Genomic DNA, 20146 nt, shown 5'->3' on the forward strand with positions numbered 1-20146 from the left:
AGGGAAATGTATTCCCCTGAACTAAACTCAATCTGTATGAGCCTATAATGGGTGAGGATTGGGAAATCTGCTGGTTCAAGTACCTTTTTTTTAGAACCGAGCCACATATAGCGAGCCTTAAGAGCCCACTCTAGGTAGAGCCTCCAAACACTAGTAGTTACCTAAGTAGGTGCTCTATTTGCTATTTATGTATTTGTGCAAACATGTTTTGTTTTGTTTTGTTTATAAATGTATTGCATTGCATCATCATAGAGAAGAGGTGTTGATTTATGTTTGGTTCCTAAATGGAGAGTTTTTTTTTATGGAAAACGGATTTCTTGATAAACTGGATTATAATGCAGTCGCTCGACTATGGTCCAAGCAAGCACAACGAGAGAGAAAGCTAATAGTTCGTGGAGGAATACACGACTTTGTGTCTTTATCCAGGGATTCAAGATGACAAAGATTATTCGAGAACCGCCAACTTCCTTAAAGAAGCTAACGAAGCATCGTGGGGAAGAGTGAGCAATGGACCGTGGCCTGAATCAAGCAAAAATGAGCTAGTGATCTATTAAAAGTTTACAAAATTTGACCGGTGTCTTCGCTTAGAATATGAGGGTAAGGCCGCATGTGTAATCCGTTTCATGTAAAGAAATTTTTTTCTAGAAAAGTTCTTTAAATGGAATTGAATTCAGAATCAATGCCTCTCTTTCTCTTTGCATTCATTTCATGCATTTGCATTACATCGGATCATGTGCATTAAATTTCATAAAAGAACCCTAATTAATTAGGAAACATGTTATAGTTACCCTGGAACCTTAATACTACACACGGAAAAAAACCAAAGCTATAGATCAAAGGTTAAAAAACTGGAACAGATGCAGAAGGAAATACAGGATCAACTGTAATTACAGATGCAAGAACAGTTGGCCAAGATTCAGTAGGATATGAAGGATCATATGCTGGAAACTCAAAAGAATATGATGAACCAATTGTCTCAACTACTAATGGGAAGGCCAGAAAAAGGGAAGAGTTCTATGGATAATACTGAGCATGACAGTGAGATCCTTGCTAACCCTCCAGGTTTCACCTCAACAAATACCCCAGTACCACCACAAGGGGTGTCTGTCAATGTCAAATCGCAATATCAGACTGGTACTTCAGCACTGATAAATGTCTCAATGAGCTCGTGTTCTAACCTTGAAGACAATCGGGCAAATCCTATAGACCCTAACCTCGATGATGCAGCAGAAGCAGGAAAGGCAAGAGCGGAATTCCCAAAGCAACTGGAAGACCGATACAGATGGTTGGAGAAGAAATTCAAGGCGTTGGAAAGTGTTGATTATCATTGCAGAATAGATGCTAAGGAGTTAAGTTTGGTTCCGGATCTAGTGCTCCCTCCGAAGTTCAAAATGTCAGAGTTTGAGAAATACAATGGAACCAGCTACCCTGAGGCCCACATCACGATGTTTTTTGGAGGATGACTGGTCATGTCAACAATGATCAGTTGTTAGTTCACTGCTTTCAGGACAGTTTGACTGGGGTTACGGCTAAATGGTACAATCAGTTGAATCGCACCCAAATCAGATCATGGAGGGACTTAGCACAGGCCTTCATGAAGCAGTACGACCATTTGACGGACATAGGGCCTGACAGGATCATGTTATAGAATATTGAGAAAAAATCAAGTGAAAGTTTCAGGTAATATGCCCAGAGATGGAGGGAAGTTGCTATACAAGTCCAACCACCATTGCTGGAAAAAGAAACGACCATGCTCTTCATTAATACTTTGAAAGCACCCTTCATTAATCACATGTTAGGTAGTGCAACTAAGAGTTTCATGGACATAATGATGTCCGGTGAAATGATAGAGAATACGATAAAGTGTGGAAAGATAGAAGCTGGGGAAAGCACCAGCAGGTCAGCCCCGAAAAAGAGAGAAAACGAGGTTAGCAATGTGAGCTTGGGTTATGCAAAACTAATCACGGTAAATCAACCAAGAACGATGGTTACGGGCCAGCAAGCTTCGTCAAGAAAAGAGCTCAATACAAAGCAAAACACGGAGAAGCTCCAGTTTACTCCCATTCAATAACATATCGGAAGCTGTACAAAAGTCTATTCAATGCACATGTTGTATCCCCGTTTTACATAAAACCGTTGTAACCCCCATACCCCAAGTGGTATGATGTAAGTGCCCAATGTGAATATCATGCAGGAGTCACGGGACACTCGATAGAGAACTGCACCTCTTTTAAAAGGGTAGTCGAAAGGCTCATTAAAATGGGTGTTGTGAAATTCGATGATGCACCTGGCGTAAGAAATCCGTTACCCAATCATAATGATAATGGGGTAAACCCAATAGTCAAGATTATGAAGAAGGAATATCGGAGAATCTGAATGACATATCCGAAGAGAGAATCGGGGAATAAAAGTTTCCAAATCCTTACATACTCGGGAGTGCTTTGAACAATGGGACTGTGGAAGAGATCCCTATATTTTTAGAGCTAATCTAGAGTAATATTCAAAACACGCTTGTTGCTTTAAGCCTAGAGGCAATAAGAATCCTTTTGTGACATAGGCTTGTGTCTAGAATTTTTATTTCAATAAAATGCATCTTATTAAGCAAATATACTATCATTTTTTCCATTTCATAGTACACATTCTTTTGTTTTTTGAACTGTCTTTTAAATATTCTTTTATTCTTCATTCATAATCATATCATACAAATAATCATCTTTAGAATTATTTATTCTTTGGAAATATGCCTTTGTACCTACAATAGGTCCCCAAATATCAACGACGTGAGCAACGCTGTAACTGACTCCCTTTTTAGGGTGAGATATGTGTTTAAGCGGATCTCAAGACTTTGAGGATGACAGATATTGTAATTTATCTTCTGATTTGTTAAGAATGGTAGAGCAAGATGAAAAAAAGATCTTACTCTACAAAAAGTCAGTGGTCAGTGAGCTTAGAAAAAGAGAAAGAGGCAAAGATTGAAGCCAGCATCACTGCAAAGACAAAGCGAGACATCATGGAGTTATTTTAAGAATTCAAAGATGTTTTCGCATGATCGTATCAAGATATGCCTGGGCTACTAAGACTTGTGGATGCTAAAAAGGTCCATACAGGTGTTAGAAGGACACATGCTAATAATTTTACGTTAGCTAAGCTAATTATGAGGTTCGGGTACTGCTAATCCACCAAATAAGGGGATTGTATTAGTAATAACGTAAATGCCAAATGGAGGAAGACAAGACTTATGTGACACTTCCATTTCTTCACAGATTTTCTATATGCGGGACATAAATGTTGTCAGGCTATTCTCATCTAATATACACCGACTCATCTTGGTAGTCGTCGATGTCTTCACGAAGAGGGTGAAGGTCGCTTCATATGCCAATGTTACAAGGTCGATAGTCATAAAAAAGGGTACCGAAAGGTAATATCAGAAAATATCATGTCTAATACAACTACACAATGTCAAAAGATTACAGTCTATTCAAAGATTAGACACTATATCACAGTGCAACAAAGGCAACCAAAAAGAAAGAAAGAAAAAGAAAGAAAAAATAAAAACAAAAACAACAAAAAAGATTGTGGAAGGTGACCAAGACTTGTAAAGATTAACATAAAGAAGTTACCGTTTACCCTCTATACTTATCAAACGTTGGCTAAGACCTTCATCGGGGCAACACCTTTATCATTAGTTTTGGAAGTGTTTTGTCTATTATTTCTTTTCTCCGAGTTTGCCAGAACTAAAACTTGGATGAGGTAGAATGGATCCAATCTTGATATGATCAGTCAAATTTGAAGGATATCTGTCACGGTCAGATAATGCTGGCTTGTGACAAAGGGGGTTCATCCTTGAGAATTGGGGACCTGACATTGAAGAAGATCATTTCTATACAAAAGGACTTTAGAGGAAAGTGGATGCCAAACTAGGAAGGACCTTATGTAGTACAGAATGCTTGTTCTAGAGGAGCATCGATATTGTCCGAGATGGATGGCAAGGACCTGCCCAATTCAGTGAACTCAGATTCAGTCACAGTTAATAGTTTAAAAAAAAACACAAAAAAGAAAAGAAAAGGAAACAGGAGAGGCTAAGGCGAAAACCTGTAAAGGGTGCCTTGAGACCAAGGGGGATTTGAGTTGAAATCCCGAAAAGGGCTGCTCAAATTTGGATCAAAGTGGGGTATACAATAGTCTTGCTATATCTGAATTAACAATGAAGAAGTATGCTACGTCTTGGGGCATCGACAAAGTACTCCGGATTCCCTAAACACAAATTGAGCTCAAAATGGTCCTCAAGAAGTTAGTACAAATAAGCTCAAGTTGCGATATCTGGGGCATCTAGTTTTACATTTTGCCCATTTTAAATTTGCTATCTTTGATTACCTTATTCTTTTCAAGATAAGTCTCAATAAATTTCCTTATTATTACGTTTGCTATCTTTTGATTAACATATTTGTTTTGAGCTATGCTCCCAATTATTTTCTCTCTTATCCATTATTATGATCTTTTTCAAGCATTTTGCATTGAAATAATGATTAATGGACTAATAATACCTTCACAAAAGGGGTTCTGCATATTATTCTGGAAGTTTCTAAATGGTACAAGAACCTGAAACAAGATTATTGTTTAGAACTTACCAAACTTAAGGGCTGGAAAGAGAAGTCTAAATTGTAACTATCTCTTTAGATTTTTTTCAAAAGTATCAGATACAAGATGTTGCATCGGTGATACAACCTTGATGAATAACGAGCAATATTCACCTAAGCATTAAATGGGATCAGCTCGAAAAAGAAAATTGATATTTTGCATACGCATCTGGTCATGTTACCCAGAGAGAGGTGTAGTAGATCATTTGATTGAAGAAGATGGTACAAATCCTATACCCCTGAGTTGTAGTGGGATGAATTGAAGAAGATGATTTTCTATAAAAGGATACTAGCTGAGTAGAGAAGACAGGATAATATATTGGTGACAGAACCTTGATGGAAAGAGCAATGACAACCCAAATATTAAAAAGGACCATTCTCACGACATTTTGCATTACATACAAATATCATTCATACACACCTAGTTAGGAGCATTCTGATTTATTTTGATCATAGCATCTTAATCATTTAGTATAAACATAGGCATATGAAACTGAGTCTACAAGGCATGTTCTCCAGAGGACAGTGTGGCAACATTGATGAATTCACAGGTTTTATCTCCCTAAGCAGTAATGGAGCAGATCGAAGACGGTGAGCCTTAATCCCCTAAGCAGTAGGGTAACAGGCTGAAAATTACAAATCTTTATCTCCATGTATCGGCTATGAAGCAGATTAAAAATGGCAAGTCTTATCTTTATGTATTGGCTATGGAGTAGATTTTAGCCACCGGCCTTATCTCTCTGAGGTAGCAAGAGAGCAAGTTGAAGATACAAGTCTTATCTTCATGAGATAGTAAGGAAGCAGACTGAAAATTACAGATCTTATCTCCATGTATCGGCTATGGAGCAGATTGGAAATGGTGAGTCTTATCTTTATGTATCAGCTATGAAGCAAATTTTAGCCATCGGCCTTATCTCTCTAAGGTAGCAAGAGAGCAGGTCGAAGATACAAGTCTTATCTTCTTGAGGTAGAAAGGAAGTAGACTGAAAATTTCAAGCCTTAACCCCTTAAGCAATAGGGTAACAGACTGAACATTACAGATCGTATCTCCCTAAGCAGTAGTGGAGCAGATCAAAGACGGTGAGCCTTAACCCCCTAAGCAGTAGGGTAACAGGCTAGAAATTATAGATCTTATCTCCCTAAGCAGTAGGGGAACAGATCAAAGATGGTGAGCCTTAAACCCCTAAGCATTAGGGTAACAGGCTGAAAATTACAGATCTTATCTCCCTAAGCAGTAGTAGAGCAGATCAAAGATGGTGAGCCTTAACCCCTTAAGCAGTAGGGTAACAGGCTGAAAATTACAGATCTTATCTCTCTAAGCAGTAGCGGAACAGATCGAAGACGGTGAGCCTTAACCCCCTAAGCAGTAGGGTAACAGGCTGGAAATTACAGATCTTATCTCTCTAAGCAGTAGGGGAGCAGATCGAAGACGGTGAGCCTTAACCCCCTAAGTAGTAGGGTAACAGGCTGAAAATTACAGATCTTATCTCCCTAAGCAGTAGTGGAGCAGATCGAAGACGGTGAGCCTTAACCTCCTAAGCAGTAGGGTAACAGGTTAAAAATTACAAATCTTATCTCCCTAAGCAGTAGCGGAACAGATCGAAGACGGTGAGCCTTAACCCCCTAAGCAGTAGGGTAACAGGTTAAAAATTACAGATCTTATCTCCCTAAGCAATAGTGGAGCAGATCGAAAACGGTGAGCCTTAACCCCTTAAGCAGTAGGGTAACAGGCTGGAAATTACAGATCTTATCTCCCTAAGCAGTAGCGGAGCAGATCGAAGATAGTGAGCCTTATCTCCCTGAAGTTGCGGTGGAGTAGGCTCAAAATTACAAATTTTATCTCCTTGAAGTCGCAATGGAGCAGACTGAGGATGTAGAGGGGATTAAAAACACAATTCCTATACCCCTAAAGATGCAGTGGGTTGGCATGGGGTTACTTGAAGAAGATGAGCATAAAGAGGTCGAGATATGGCAAAACCGGGCAAAATTAGCCTTTTTGTGGTCTTTGCTTCATTCTCGTTTCACGATAATGAGCAAAGAGGAGCAGCTGTAAGGCCCAAATTTTGCCCAAGCCGTATGAATTAAAATAGTCCATTACAAATTTTGAAGTGCTAGCCTGAAATATAATTTTGGCCCCAAATACAGACCCAAATTAAACAAGCTCAATAGGCCCAGGTTTTTGGAGTTTCCATTTGCCACAGGAATGCAGCCACCAGCAGTTCACGCACTCCACTCACACGTCCGCTCTGCACGTCCCATGCCTGTTCTTCCTCCACGTCTTTGTGACCTGCGACATGAGCAAAGAAACAACAGGAAACTGTTTGTATTTTGGCTATAAAGCCTTCAAATTTTATTTGTAAATGGGGCTTTTTTTTCCCTTCTTTTCAAGGGAAACAGAATACAGATTATAATACAAAATATACACGAAGATCAGTAGAAAGCAACCAAGAATACTTCAAAAGTGATTATTTGTTGCAATTTTATTCTACTTTTCTTTTTTCATTCGACACAAATACGAGATATAAAAGAGAACGAGGTGCTTATCGGAGTTATATCGCGTTCACAACGTCGGAGGGCCTTGCTGTGTTGGTCACGATCAAATTTTGGGAGCGATTGAGGCTTGAAATGAGCCTTTCGGCTGGAGAATAAAGGGAGAGTGAGGGAAATGAGAGAATGTGCAAGGCATTTAGGGTTTTCTTTCTTAAAAAAAAAACAAAAGTTAAAAGGTTTTCTTTAAAGAAAAATTTTAAAGCAGGTTTTAAGTAATAAAATGAAACAACATTTGGGGGAGGAGAGAGTTTGACCGCGTGTTTTGGCTATAAATGGGGGATTTGCGCAATTAGTCTCCCTCTTTCACACTAACATTCAATTGAGCCCTATTTATGTTTTTTTGACTCTTTTAAATTGTCCCTAGAATTTGCGTGCCGTTACAAATCATTCCGCGCTTAAATGTTTCATTTTAGGCATTTGGTTTATTTGTTTTTTTAGCCCGACCGCGTGTTTTGGCTATAAATGGGGGATTTGCGCAATTAGTCTCCCTCTTTCACACTAACATTCAATTGAGCCCTATTTATGTTTTTTTGACTCTTTTAAATTGTCCCTAGAATTTGCGTGCCGTTACAAATCATTCCGCGCTTAAATGTTTCATTTTAGGCATTTGGTTTATTTGTTTTTTTAGCCCTCGTTAGTTTATGCGCCTTGCATTTTAGACCTACAGTTTTTTTTATTTACAAATTATCCTTTTGATTTTAACCTATTTTTTCAATTAAGTTTTTAATTCATATTTTATATTCTTTATAATTTATTTCTTATCCATCTTTTTCAGTATATTATTTTCTTTTATCTTGTTTTAATTAATTACATATTGTTAAGTTTTATTTTCCTTTTGTATATTTTTTCATTGATTTATTATATGACTTATTGGTTTTAAAATTCTTTTATATAGTTCTATACCTTAGAGATTTATATGATATTTATTTTCCTACCTTGATATATATACATATATTCATTTTATCCCCAAATATTTTCATATATTATTGGAGTTTATATATTTTATTTATATTAAGTTTTCTTAATTTCATGTATATATTTTACCTAAATGGACATATATATTATTTTGCATATCACTTACCTTGTTTATTTTGGAATTTCATTGATACATTCCAACATATATATTATTTTGCATATCACTTACCTTGTTTAAACAATCATATATTATTGCATATCGCTTAAACGTGCTGGATGTGGTATTTTATTTCTTTGAACGAGTGAATATTAAAATCCAATTCGAATTGTTCACACATTTTTAAAGGAATCGTATTTTAGCATTTTTTTTCTTCAAATTTTCAACGATAGGGCATTAAATAATCAATTGGTACCAATTTTGGGCGTTGCGAGGGTGCTAATTCTTCCTCACGCGTAACCGACTCCCAAATTCATTTTTTAGTTTTTCGTAGACCAAAAACGTTGTTTTAATAAACCAAAATGCTTTATTAAAATGATCGACCACAAGGTGACCCGATCAGACCTAAACAAAAAGGATTGGTAGCGACTCCAAACTTTCATTTCTTTAAAGTCGATTCCTACTTTTTTCGAACTTATACAATGCTGGTAGGGCTGTTAACGTAAGAGTAACCGGCCAGTTGGACGATTTTTTGACACCAAGGACGCCGTCACCTGCCATGTCACTTTTCCGTGACATCTATGACGAAAAACGACAAAAATGACTGTTTTGTAACTTTTCAAAAGTTGAGTAATTGAAATGAAACCTAGGTGACTGTTTTGTAAGCTACCCCAAAGTTGGGTGACTGTTGGTGTAATTTACCCTTCTTGTTTTTACCTTAAAAAAAATCCAAATGCAACAAATATGAATATTAACCTTTTGGATATTTGTTATTCGTATTTGGGAAGAATTTAGGTGATAAGCATCCAATATTTAGGTGTAATTTCAAAATTTTAATTTACTTGTATTTGAGTGCAAATTGTCCAATACATATATCTTTATTTTTTTATTGGGTTAATGTAGTATTTGTCTACCTATACTACCTTGATATACTTCAATCAAGAATTTCTCAATTTACTATACTTGAATTATACCTTATTTCTTTCACAAGTCTAAGATAGAACATTTCTCTTAATTTTTATAACTTAACTAAAATTTTGTGACTCAACTAGAAACTTTTTACAATCTATTTAAGGTTTTATACCCCAAAGACCTTAAGCGTGCTTCTTGTAACAAAGTGAAGATGAGCAAACTAGCAATGAGTGTTTGCAAATTGAAATTTTAAATATAAAAATTTAATACAGAAAATACAGCACACAATGAATGTATACAAGAGAAGATGAAGCAAATAAAACATTTCTATGTTTGTGTTATTCTCATATATCGTCTCGAAATGTTCTTAATGTGTATATATAACATGAGAAAAAATTATAACCATTATTAATGTCGGAATAATTTCTTATCATTGAAAGTATTACACACAAATTTATATCAACACAACTCACAAGATATATATATATATATATATATATATATAATAGAAATATACTTTTTTTTCCTTTTTCTCTCCACCGTCGAACCCCCTCCCCTCTACCCAATATTTCTTCAAGATTCTTGAATCTCCTTTGATTTTTTCTTTTTGATAATTTTAAAACATCAATTCACCCATTCTTGGTGATTATTGAACGTGACAATTTATACCCATTCTTGGTGATTATTGAACGTGACAATTTATAGAGAAAACATGAATTGAATGATGCGGCACACTAAGAGCATGCCTCATCATGCGTTAACGGCTGGAGGTAACATATATCACAATTTGGGAACTTCAAGTACCAAATTGATAAAAGAATCCTTTTAAGTGTCAAAGTGATAATTAGATACAATTTTGGAGGCAAGTAGTACATTAACCCTTTTTAATTTTTTAAGAAGTTATAAAAGATAGCATTTCCAAAGAATTGAAGAGTCAAAAGTAAAAAAAAAAAAAAAAATCAAAAACCGGAAACTAGAACAGCTAATTGGAATTGACTTACAGCAAAATTTAAAGTCAAAGTGGAGCTAAAATTTAAAGAAAAATACATCATTGACCAGCAGAAATCCAGTTAGCACTACTCATGTAACTCATGACTCTTAAACAAATAAAAAAAACAGAGATAGCATTCTTCATCATCCACTTGTAATTTGCCAACATTTACGTTGACCTCACTCTTATTCTTTCAAGTAATAATTAATTAAACATGGTATGGACATATTCGTAGTAGACACTTACACCTGAATCCGAATAACACAACCTAAAATAATCCACCATTTAAAACATCTCTCTAAATCCTGATAGAAATTGGGACAAAGTAGATATCAGTTCAATTCATTCTCTAAAGTAGATAGTTGACATTTGCAGAAGTTGGGACCACGTATGCACTCAATACTCAAACCAGATTTTGCATACCGTCAACACTTCCATTAAGATAACAACAAACCAGAAATCATTGCCACAATGGGTACCAACGAATGAATTTTTATATATTGGCACTCAAGTTTCTTCGATTACAAAGTGAATTCAGGACCATAACTGTGAAAAATAAAATAGAATAAAATAAATAAAAATAAAGAACACATAAATTTTACGTGGAAACCCTTTCGGGAAAAAAACCACGGGCAGAGGAGAAGAAAATTCACTATGTCGAAAAATTTTTACTCCAATACAAGAGGAATAGACTATGTCTATTTATAGGCTTGCAAAGCCATATTCTAGTAGGATTGAAACACCTTATCCTAATCAATATAAAATAGATGGAGTTTAATAAGGTTTAAAACCTTATTCTAAAATAAAATAAAAGAAGTCTAGTTCTATATGGATTTTACTTTTATTTTATTTTCCATCGTATTTTATTTAAATAAGAATTTGGGTCACTTAATTCTAACAATCTCCACCTTGACACAAATTCTCAATGAACAAGTTCTTCATCGCGAACTTTCAATAAACAAGTTCTTCACCTCTTCCAAAAACCCCTTAAGGGTTTAACTTCAACAATGAACACCAACCAAGTCTAAGCAATGCTCAAACTTGGTTATAGGAAGTGACTTAGTCATCATATCTGCAGGATTTTCATGAGTGCTAATTTTGCTCACAACAATATCACCACGAGCAATAATATCACGAACAAAATGATACCGAATATCAATGTGTTTTGTTCTCTCATGAAACATTTGATCTTTTGTAAGAAAGATGGCACTCATTGTCACAAAATCTTGTCTGATTTGAAGATCTTCATTGAGTTCACTAAATAGTCCCTTCAACCAAATAGCTTCTTTACAAGCCTCAAGAATCGCCATGTACTCGACTTTCGGGTAGACAAAGCGATCGTAGTTTGCAAAGTGGCTTTCCAACTAATTGCACAACCTCCGATTGTAAAGACGTAACTCGTGAGAGATCTTCTTCTATCAAGGTCTCCAAGAAAATCAGCATCAACATGCCCTATAACTCCATCTTTAGTTCTTCCAAACTGTAAGCAAACATTAGTAGTGCCTCGTAAGTATCTTAAAATCCATTGAATCGCTTTCCAGGTGTTCTTTACCGAGATTCGCCATGTATCTCGCTAACTCTGACCGATCGTGCATATGATAAATCGGGCGTGAACAAACCATAGCATACATGAGAGATCCTCTCGCACTAGAGTATGGAACATGTGACATGTACTCAATCTCATTATCGATTGAGGAGATAAGGCCGATGAAAGTCCGAAATGGTCGCTAAAGGAGTACTAACGAGCTTAGCACTCTGCATATTGAACCCGCAAAGAACTTTCTCAATGTACCCTTCCGACTTAGGTACAATTTACTTGCTTTTCTATCTCGAGAATCTCCATACCAAGTATCTTCTTTGTTGGTCCTAAATCTTTCATCTCAAATTCTTCACTTAGTTGGGCTTTAACCTTTCTTATCTCTCTTTTATCTTTTCTCGCTATCAACATGTCATCAACATAAAGAAGTAGATACACAAAAGAACCATCACTGTTTTTCTTAAAGTAGACACAACTGTCAAAACTACTTCTTTTGAAATCATGAGAAGTCATAAAGGAATCAAACCTCTTGTACCCTTTGTCTTGGTGATTTGCTTTCAAACCGTAAAGGGACTTTTTCAAACAAGCAAACATAGTCCTCTTTTTCGAGACTATAAAACCCTCTCGGTTGTTGCATGTAAATATCTTCCTCAAGTTCTCCATGCAAAATGCGCTTTTACATCTAATCGCTCAAGCTCCAAATCATGCATGGCCACAATACCAAGCAAAGCTCGAATCGAACTATGCTTAACAACCGGAGAGAACACATCTGTGAAGTCCACTCGGAATTTGATCAGTAACCCTTTGCAACAAGCCTTGCTTTATATCCGGGTTCTTCAACTCCCGAGTCCCTTCTTTCTTTTAAACACCCATTTACAACGAATGACCTTTTTACCTTTAGGAAGTTTTACAAGATCCCATGTTCTGCTTTTGTGGAGTGATTCCATCTCCTCTTGCATAGCAAACATCCACTTTTCGAGTCTTCACACTAATCGCCTCGAATAATTAAATGGCTCTTGATTCGCATCTATATCTTCACCACATTTAAAGCATAAGCAACTAGATCAACCTCGGCATACTTCTTTGGAGGTTTAATTTCTCTTCTTGTCCTGTTTTTGGCGATAGAGTATTGCGGTGAAGAAGCAACTCTATTCTCAATTTTGTATCTTGGCTTGAGGAGTTGATTCAGATTAACTGATGCTCCACCGCTTTTGGTTTTCTTTATTGGAAGAGTCTTTAAGAGATAAGTTAGGTAGCATAGCGGTTTCATCAAAAACAACATCTCGCTAATCACAACTTTTCTATTTTCAGGACACCATAACTTATAGCCTTTTACACCACTTTATAACCAAGAAAACGCATTTAATGGATCTCGGTTCCAATTTTCCATTATCAACATGAGCATACGCAGACACCCAAAAATCTTTAAATCGGAAAAATTAGCGGGATTACGGACCATACCTCTTGTGGAGTCTTTTCTCAATGGCAACGGATGGAGATCGGTTGATCAAAAACATGCAAGATGAGGTCGCTTCGCCCAAAATGACTTGGTAAGTTGGCATTTGACAACATACATCGAACCTTCTCCATGATCGCTACGTTCATTCGCTCGCAACGCCGCTTTTGTTGTGGAGTATGACGAATCGTCAAGTGTCTCATGATCCTTCCGACTTGCACAATCTATTAAACTCATCGAGCGAACTCTAAGCCATTGTGCATGCGGAGGTATTTTATCTGCTTTTCCGTCTGCTTTTTCAATCATAATTTTCCAAGACTTAAATGTGGAAAACACATCGCTTTTACGCTTGGGAAGAACGCCCAAACTTTTCTCGGAAAAATCATCAATAAAGGTTAGCATATAATTAGCTCCACCTCTCGAAGGCACTCGACGGCCCCACGGATCGAAATGGATATACTCCAACGTTTCCTTCGTGTTATGGATTCCTCTAGTGAATCGAACTCTCTTTTGCTTCCCAAAACACAAGTGCTCACAGAAATTCGGTTTGCAAATTCCTTGCCCATTAAGAAGTCCTCTTTGCTTAATTCGCCATGCCATTCTCACTCATATGCCCTAGGCGCATATGCCAAAGTTTAGTAATATCATCATCGACAAGGAAGAGGAAGCGGCAATTGATCACCAAGAATGATGAGAACCTCAGAAACATATAACTTGGCAATCTTTCTTTGCCCTTTCATCACAACAAGGGACCCTTTGGAAATCTTTAAAACTCCACTTTCAATTTGTGTATCCGCACCCTTTTGAATCAAGAGTACTCAACGAAATTAAATTTCTTTTCAATTCGGAACATGCCGCACGTCACTAAGTGTTCGACAACTCCATCAAACATCTTAACTTTAATTGTTCCAACACTGCGATTTTACATGAAGCATTATTTCCCATCAAAACAACACCTTCAGATCTCGTTTCATAAGTTGTAAACCAATCCCGATTGGGACTCATGTGGAAGGTGCAGCCTAAATCAAGTATCCACTCGCTTACTTTAGAATCATTGATGAAGCAACTAGAAGTTCACCATCATTGTAGTCTTCTACAACATCGCCTTCACCGAATTTTCCGTTTGTTTTCCTTTTGATTCGCACCTCCTTTTAATCTTATTTTGTAGCTTATAGCACTCAGATTTAATGTGCCCTTTCTTCTTGCGAAGTTGCAAGTTTTACCTCTGTTTGAAGATTTCGATCTACCCTTAGATTTACCACGAGGATTCTTCTCGTGTTCTACCACGATCATCATCAACATTCCGGTCTTGTCTCCCACGAACAATGAGACCCTCTCCCGAGAGTTGGGTTTAACCACAAGATGCTTCATTTTATCATACGAGGTTAAAGAATCATAAACCTCATCAACTGTGAGAGACTCATGGCTATATAAAATCGTGTCTCTAAAGGTTGAATAAGACGGGGCAACGAACAAAGTAGAATCAACCCTAGATCTTCCTTATCATCTTGAACCTCCATGGCCTCCAAGTTTGAGAGAATTTCTTTAAACAACATTAAGTGTTCGTGTACGACGCACCTTCCTCCAAACGATGAGCATAAAGACGCCGCTTCATATGCAACTTGCTTGTTAGAGTTTTCGACATACATATTTGTTCTAGCCTCTTCCATAATGCAATGCGGTTTTCTCTTTCATCACATCCTCGCAAAATTTCGTTGGACAAATGCGAGATATAATTGTGTTAATGCCTTTCGATCCTTACGCTTCTTCTCTTCATCATTAATGTCGAAGGCATCTTATCTATCCTAGCGGGGCATCCTCTAGATCCATCTGCAAGAACCGCTTGCATCTTAATTTGCCACAACGCAAATCGGTGTTGCGATCCAACAATGAATTTCATACTTCAAAGACGCCATTACCGTGATCGAGATGAATAACCCTAAGCTCGATACCAATTTGTGAAAAATAAAATAGAATAAAATAAATAAAAATAAAAATAAAGAACGCATAAATTTTACGTGGAAACCCTTTCGGGAAAAAAACCACGGGCAGAGGAGAAGAAAATTCACTATGTCGAAAAATTTTTACTCCAATACAAGAGGAATAGACTATGTCTATTTATAGGCTTGCAAAGCCATATTCTAGTAGGATTGAAACACCTTATCCTAATCAATATAAAATAGATGGAGTTTAATAAGGTTTAAAAACCTTATTCTAAAATAAAATAAAAGAAGTCTAGTTCTATATGGATTTTACTTTTATTTTATTTTCCATCGTATTTTATTTAAATAAGAATTTGGGTCACTTAATTCTAACAATAACTCTATAAGCATAAATTTTAGTCTATTCTCACAGTCACTTGCAACAGACGCAAGTGCATTACATTAAGATAGCACTAAATAAATATTTACAGCAACATATAGGATAGGAGAACCAAAAGATCTCCTTCACTATCGAATGCCCAAACGCCCGACCGCAGCATTATGGTATGGCTCTGGCATGGAACAACCTCCCTTACTCCATAGGACACGATAAGGTTGAGCTTACAGAGCCCGGCCATCTTCTCCCGATTTGCCTGGTGGCCGAAAAATGCATGATCTCCAAATACGGCATTTCGATTACGTGGTGATGCTAATTTCGTCATCAACAAACGATCATCAGCTAAATACTAATGAAAGGGTTCATACAGAACACATCAGACCATCATTGATATACCTCGGCAATCGAAAAAAAAAAAAAACCAAGCTCATTATGTATATATACCTTAACATCCTGCAGGCAGCAGCAATCAAAGTGTTAAGAACAGCAATTGGGGCACCGGATCAAGCCGTTTTCATTGCATTCCAAGCATCTCTTAAGAAACCCTTCGTCTTCGTCGAACACTTTTCGACTCCCATTACAATTCCCACAAGGCACAAACCTGACATCCCCACAACAATCACAAACAAGCCCAGGCTGTTGTATCCTTGGAAAATCCTCAAGAATCTTAGCCAATTCCCCAACTTCAAACATGCTTTTAATCACATCAGCACCACCAACATACTTTCCCTTTATAAAAACCTGAGGCAAACTCGGGTTCTTCTTTCTCAAAACGCTTTGTAACTCTTTCTTATAAGCTGAATCCATGGAAACATCCCTTTCATCAACCCAAACTCTAAACCCTCTAAATATCATCCGAACAGCATAACAATCTTCGTAAGTCCTTCTAATCCCTCGTAAACTAGTTAAATAAACAACGATCCGATCTTCAGTTCCGGGTAATCTTATCGATGGGTTATTAAAACTCGAAGAAAACGAAGATGAATACCCGATTGATTTCGTGGGTCTTAAAACAACTTTAGGGGAAAGTTCTTTACTGGTTAATGAAGATTTCGCGGACTCGAATAAATTGCAAAGCTTTTTGACTTTACCTTTGACTGAATCGATTGAATTGTAAATTTTGGAAATGGAAGCTGCTCGATTAAGAGACGATGGGTTGTTGAGAAGAAGATGAACTTTGGGGGCATCAGGTTCAGCTGTGTTTGCGTGCATCGTGAAGGAGCGATTGAAGAGCGTCGATCCCGATGATGAGCTGGTGCTGCTATTGTCCAATTCTGCCATCGACCCAGATCGGAAAATTCAAGCTTTTGGGAAATGAGTGAAAGGAACATCAGTTTCTTGAATAGAATGGATGGAAATTAACGGCTGCTTTTATTATTTTCTTTGTCAGTTTTTCTCTTTTTGTTGTTTTAGATAAAGAAGGAAATGGTGGGAATGAGCTTTTGCTTTATGCGAACGTAACATCAAAGCAAGAATATTTGTTTCCTTTTTGTTTTTTATAAACATTTTAATATATTTAATTTTCAATATTAAAAACACAATACTATTTTTAAAATAAAATCTCAACTTAATTTCCTTTTTCAAACTTGACTGATCAAAATTCCATTTTATTATTTAAATATTAATTAAATAAATTGTAGGTCGGATTATTAATAGTTTAAAAATAAAATGAAGAAAGCGGCAGCGGCCACCGACTCACCGCCTTTTCTGAATGACTCGGTTTTTGGTTGTCTGTCATTTGGGAATTTTCTAGAAAAGCCTATCGCCACCATTAGATAAGTTTTTGGATACATCTCAACCGTTGAAAAAAATTAATTTTTTAATAAAAATCTATTCATTAACCAGAGGATAAAACCAAGTTTCGGATTTAAATTTGCAATCAAACAAAATCAATTTTTTATCTTATACATTTATTTATTAAATAATAGAGTAAGATTTTAAATGTTATAATTTACTCAAAATTTTATACTCTTCAGATATTTAAAATTTAATTTTTATAAAATAAAAATTTAATTAGTATACTTTTCTAATTTAAAATTTGAGGTTCATTTAATAATATTGTTAATTTTTTATTAAATTTATTAGTCTGAAATTTTAAAATAATAAAAAACTCATTTGATATCTATGTAATAAAAAATAACAATGTATCTAAATTTAATAAAATATTTTAACGATGCTAATAATTCTTAAAGATTCATTTAATCATTTTAATTACAATAAAGTATTTAAACTAATGATATTATAAAATTAAGATACCAAATTATGTCAAAATTAAAATGTATAGATTAAATCTTCAATTTGAGAATAATATAAGTATAAAATTGAAATTTAACCATTTTTATAATCTAAAAAAGTAAAAGGTTTGGAATTCAAATTTACCCATTATACTCGTGTCAAAAATAGTTGACAGGTGTCCATTGTTGGTGTCGATTGTGGAAGGCGCTTATATATAGTGGTATAGATATTCAAAATAATTATACTGTTTTTCTTCATGAAAGTTGTGGACTGAATAATCATAAAAGAACCATTTTTAAAAAAAATAAGGGAAATAAACCACTTTTATTAAAATTGACAGATATGAGCTAATTTTATTAAAACGCATTCAATTAATGCTATTTTCAGGAAAAATCTAAAAATTATGTTTAAGTAGAAGTATTTCTTCCCATGTTTTGTCATTCAGCACTAAAAATGGTAATACTAATTTTTTGTGCCACCTTGAAAATAAAATTTACAAAATAAACTTTTATATAGATCCAAAATCTCATTTCCCTTATTTTCTTAAGTAATATGAGATATAAGATATTTGTATATATAGACTCATGAATAAGTTTACAATCTTAGAGAATGTTAGATTGCTTATTTAAATTGTAATATATAGATTATGTGTATATATAAACACATGAATAGGGTCTTCCACCACAATGCCTAAATAATTATTTTATTTAGATAAAAACCAAAATTATTTAATTTAAATCTTTTTTTTCACCAATTTTTGAGTATCGCAGTTCCAAATCCTAAAGAATTTGGAAGAGTATGACCCCCTATTATCTTTGTGCAGAGACAAATCTTGATTTTTGTTTTCGTCCATACATATTATTATTATTTGTTAAAATAGATTGAAATCCCAGTATTCTTGATAAGTTTGGAATTTAAGCCTTTTATTTTATTCCAAATAATTTAATTTCTCTATTTTTGAATTTAAAATACAAGTCTAATTGTTAATATTATTGAAATCATTTTGTTAAATTTATTGGTGTGACTAAATAAAAAAATTTACAAATATTGTAACATCTAGATTGATGATTAAATTGGCCAACCCATCGATTTTAAATTTAATCGTTTAAAAATATTTAAATAAAAAATTCAAATCAATTCTAGATTTTGTGACAAGTGTTGGACTCTGATTTCCAACATGTAGCTCTAAATCATATCAAATAAAAGATAAAACTGAAAGTTGTGCAAGAAAAAAGAAAGAGCATTATCCTTAAATCACAACTCTTTTCGAGTAAATTATAAATCTTCAAATTAAGCCCAACTATTTTAAATATATATTTAGAAAAATTTTAAAATTATTTTTGAGTATATTAAATATAGATTTTAACTAGTATGCAATGTGGAATAATTCTAAATACTCATTTTAAAATATATATATATATATATATATATATATATTTTTTTTTTAACTTTGTTTCTTTAATATATTAGATATAGACTTTAAATTTGCACTTTTATATAAATCAATCACTTTAAATACAATAGTTAAACATTAAAAAAGACATCGAGTTTATTATTAATCGTATAAATTTAATCACTTTATGATTCTTAAGGAATGTATTTTAACAAAAATCAATTCACATATTGATCACAACTTAAATTTTATAATCATATGTCTTCATGAAAAAGAAATCGTAAATTGAACAATTATATTAAATTTAATTTTATAATTAAACATATTCATGAGTCTATATATACACATTCTCTATATATCACAATTTAAGGAAGCAATTTCACATCGTCTAGGAATAAGCTGCAAATCTATTCATGACTCTATATATACACATATCTCATATCTCCCATTGCTTAAGAAAAAAAAAGAAATGAGACTTTGGGTCTATATAAATGCTTGTTTTGTAAGTTTTAATTTTACATTAATAGGTGACACTAAAAATAAAATTGGTGTTGTTAGTTTTAGTGTTGATGTGGCAAAACACGAGGAAAAGTACTTTCAGTTGAATGTGCTTTTTTTGGATTTTCCATGAAAATGACACCAGGGTACGTTTTAGTAAAATCAACCCATTTCTATCAATTTTAACAAAAGTGACCTATTTCCATTATTTTGAAAAAAAAATGGACCTTTTCTAGTAATTCAGCCTAAGTTATGATACAAAATACCTTGAAAAAAGGTTTATATGTAATTTAAAAAAATGTAAAAAATCAATTAAGTCTTCATATTACACTTAGTTAAAAATTTTGTTAATTAAAATAATCAATTAATAATTTTTCATTGAACATGTTGACCGTTAAAATAAATTGGTGAACTAATAAAATGGTGACATGTGTCACTTTTGATTTAATCTAATCTTTTATCATAAAAAATATTAAAAAATATAAAAATTGTTAAATATTAAAAAATGAAAATTTATAAAAAATTATAAAACATATCTAAAATTTT

The 20146-nt window shown here is 34.6% G+C and overlaps 1 protein-coding gene across 2 annotated transcripts; it reads right to left on the minus strand.

The window, feature by feature from the left end:
• Window positions 1-15394: 15394 nt before the first annotated feature.
• On the minus strand, window positions 15395-16952 carry LOC108450493 (uncharacterized protein At5g39865-like). 2 transcript variants are annotated; one of them, XM_017748146.2, is made up of 2 exons: window positions 15919-16952; window positions 15395-15786 (listed from the first exon to the last, which is right to left on the minus strand). In XM_017748146.2, exon 1 carries the CDS (start codon window positions 16753-16755, stop codon window positions 15952-15954), a length of 804 nt encoding a protein of 267 aa, XP_017603635.1. In that variant the 5' UTR covers window positions 16756-16952; the 3' UTR covers window positions 15395-15786; window positions 15919-15951. The 2 variants fall into 2 exon arrangements, with proteins under 2 accessions (XP_017603635.1, XP_017603633.1); XM_017748144.2 differs by having other exon boundaries at window positions 15395-15823.
• Between the last annotated feature and the right edge of the window lie 3194 nt (window positions 16953-20146).

Source organism: Gossypium arboreum, chromosome 5 (genome assembly GCF_025698485.1).
Source record: "Gossypium arboreum isolate Shixiya-1 chromosome 5, ASM2569848v2, whole genome shotgun sequence".
In the NCBI taxonomy this organism is placed as follows: domain Eukaryota; kingdom Viridiplantae; phylum Streptophyta; class Magnoliopsida; order Malvales; family Malvaceae; genus Gossypium; species Gossypium arboreum.

Excerpts from the sequence above, each read along its gene's own strand:
- LOC108450493 (XM_017748146.2), bottom strand. The coding sequence starts at position 16,755 with ATGGCAGAATTGGACAATAGCAGCACCAGCTCATCATCGGGATCGACG.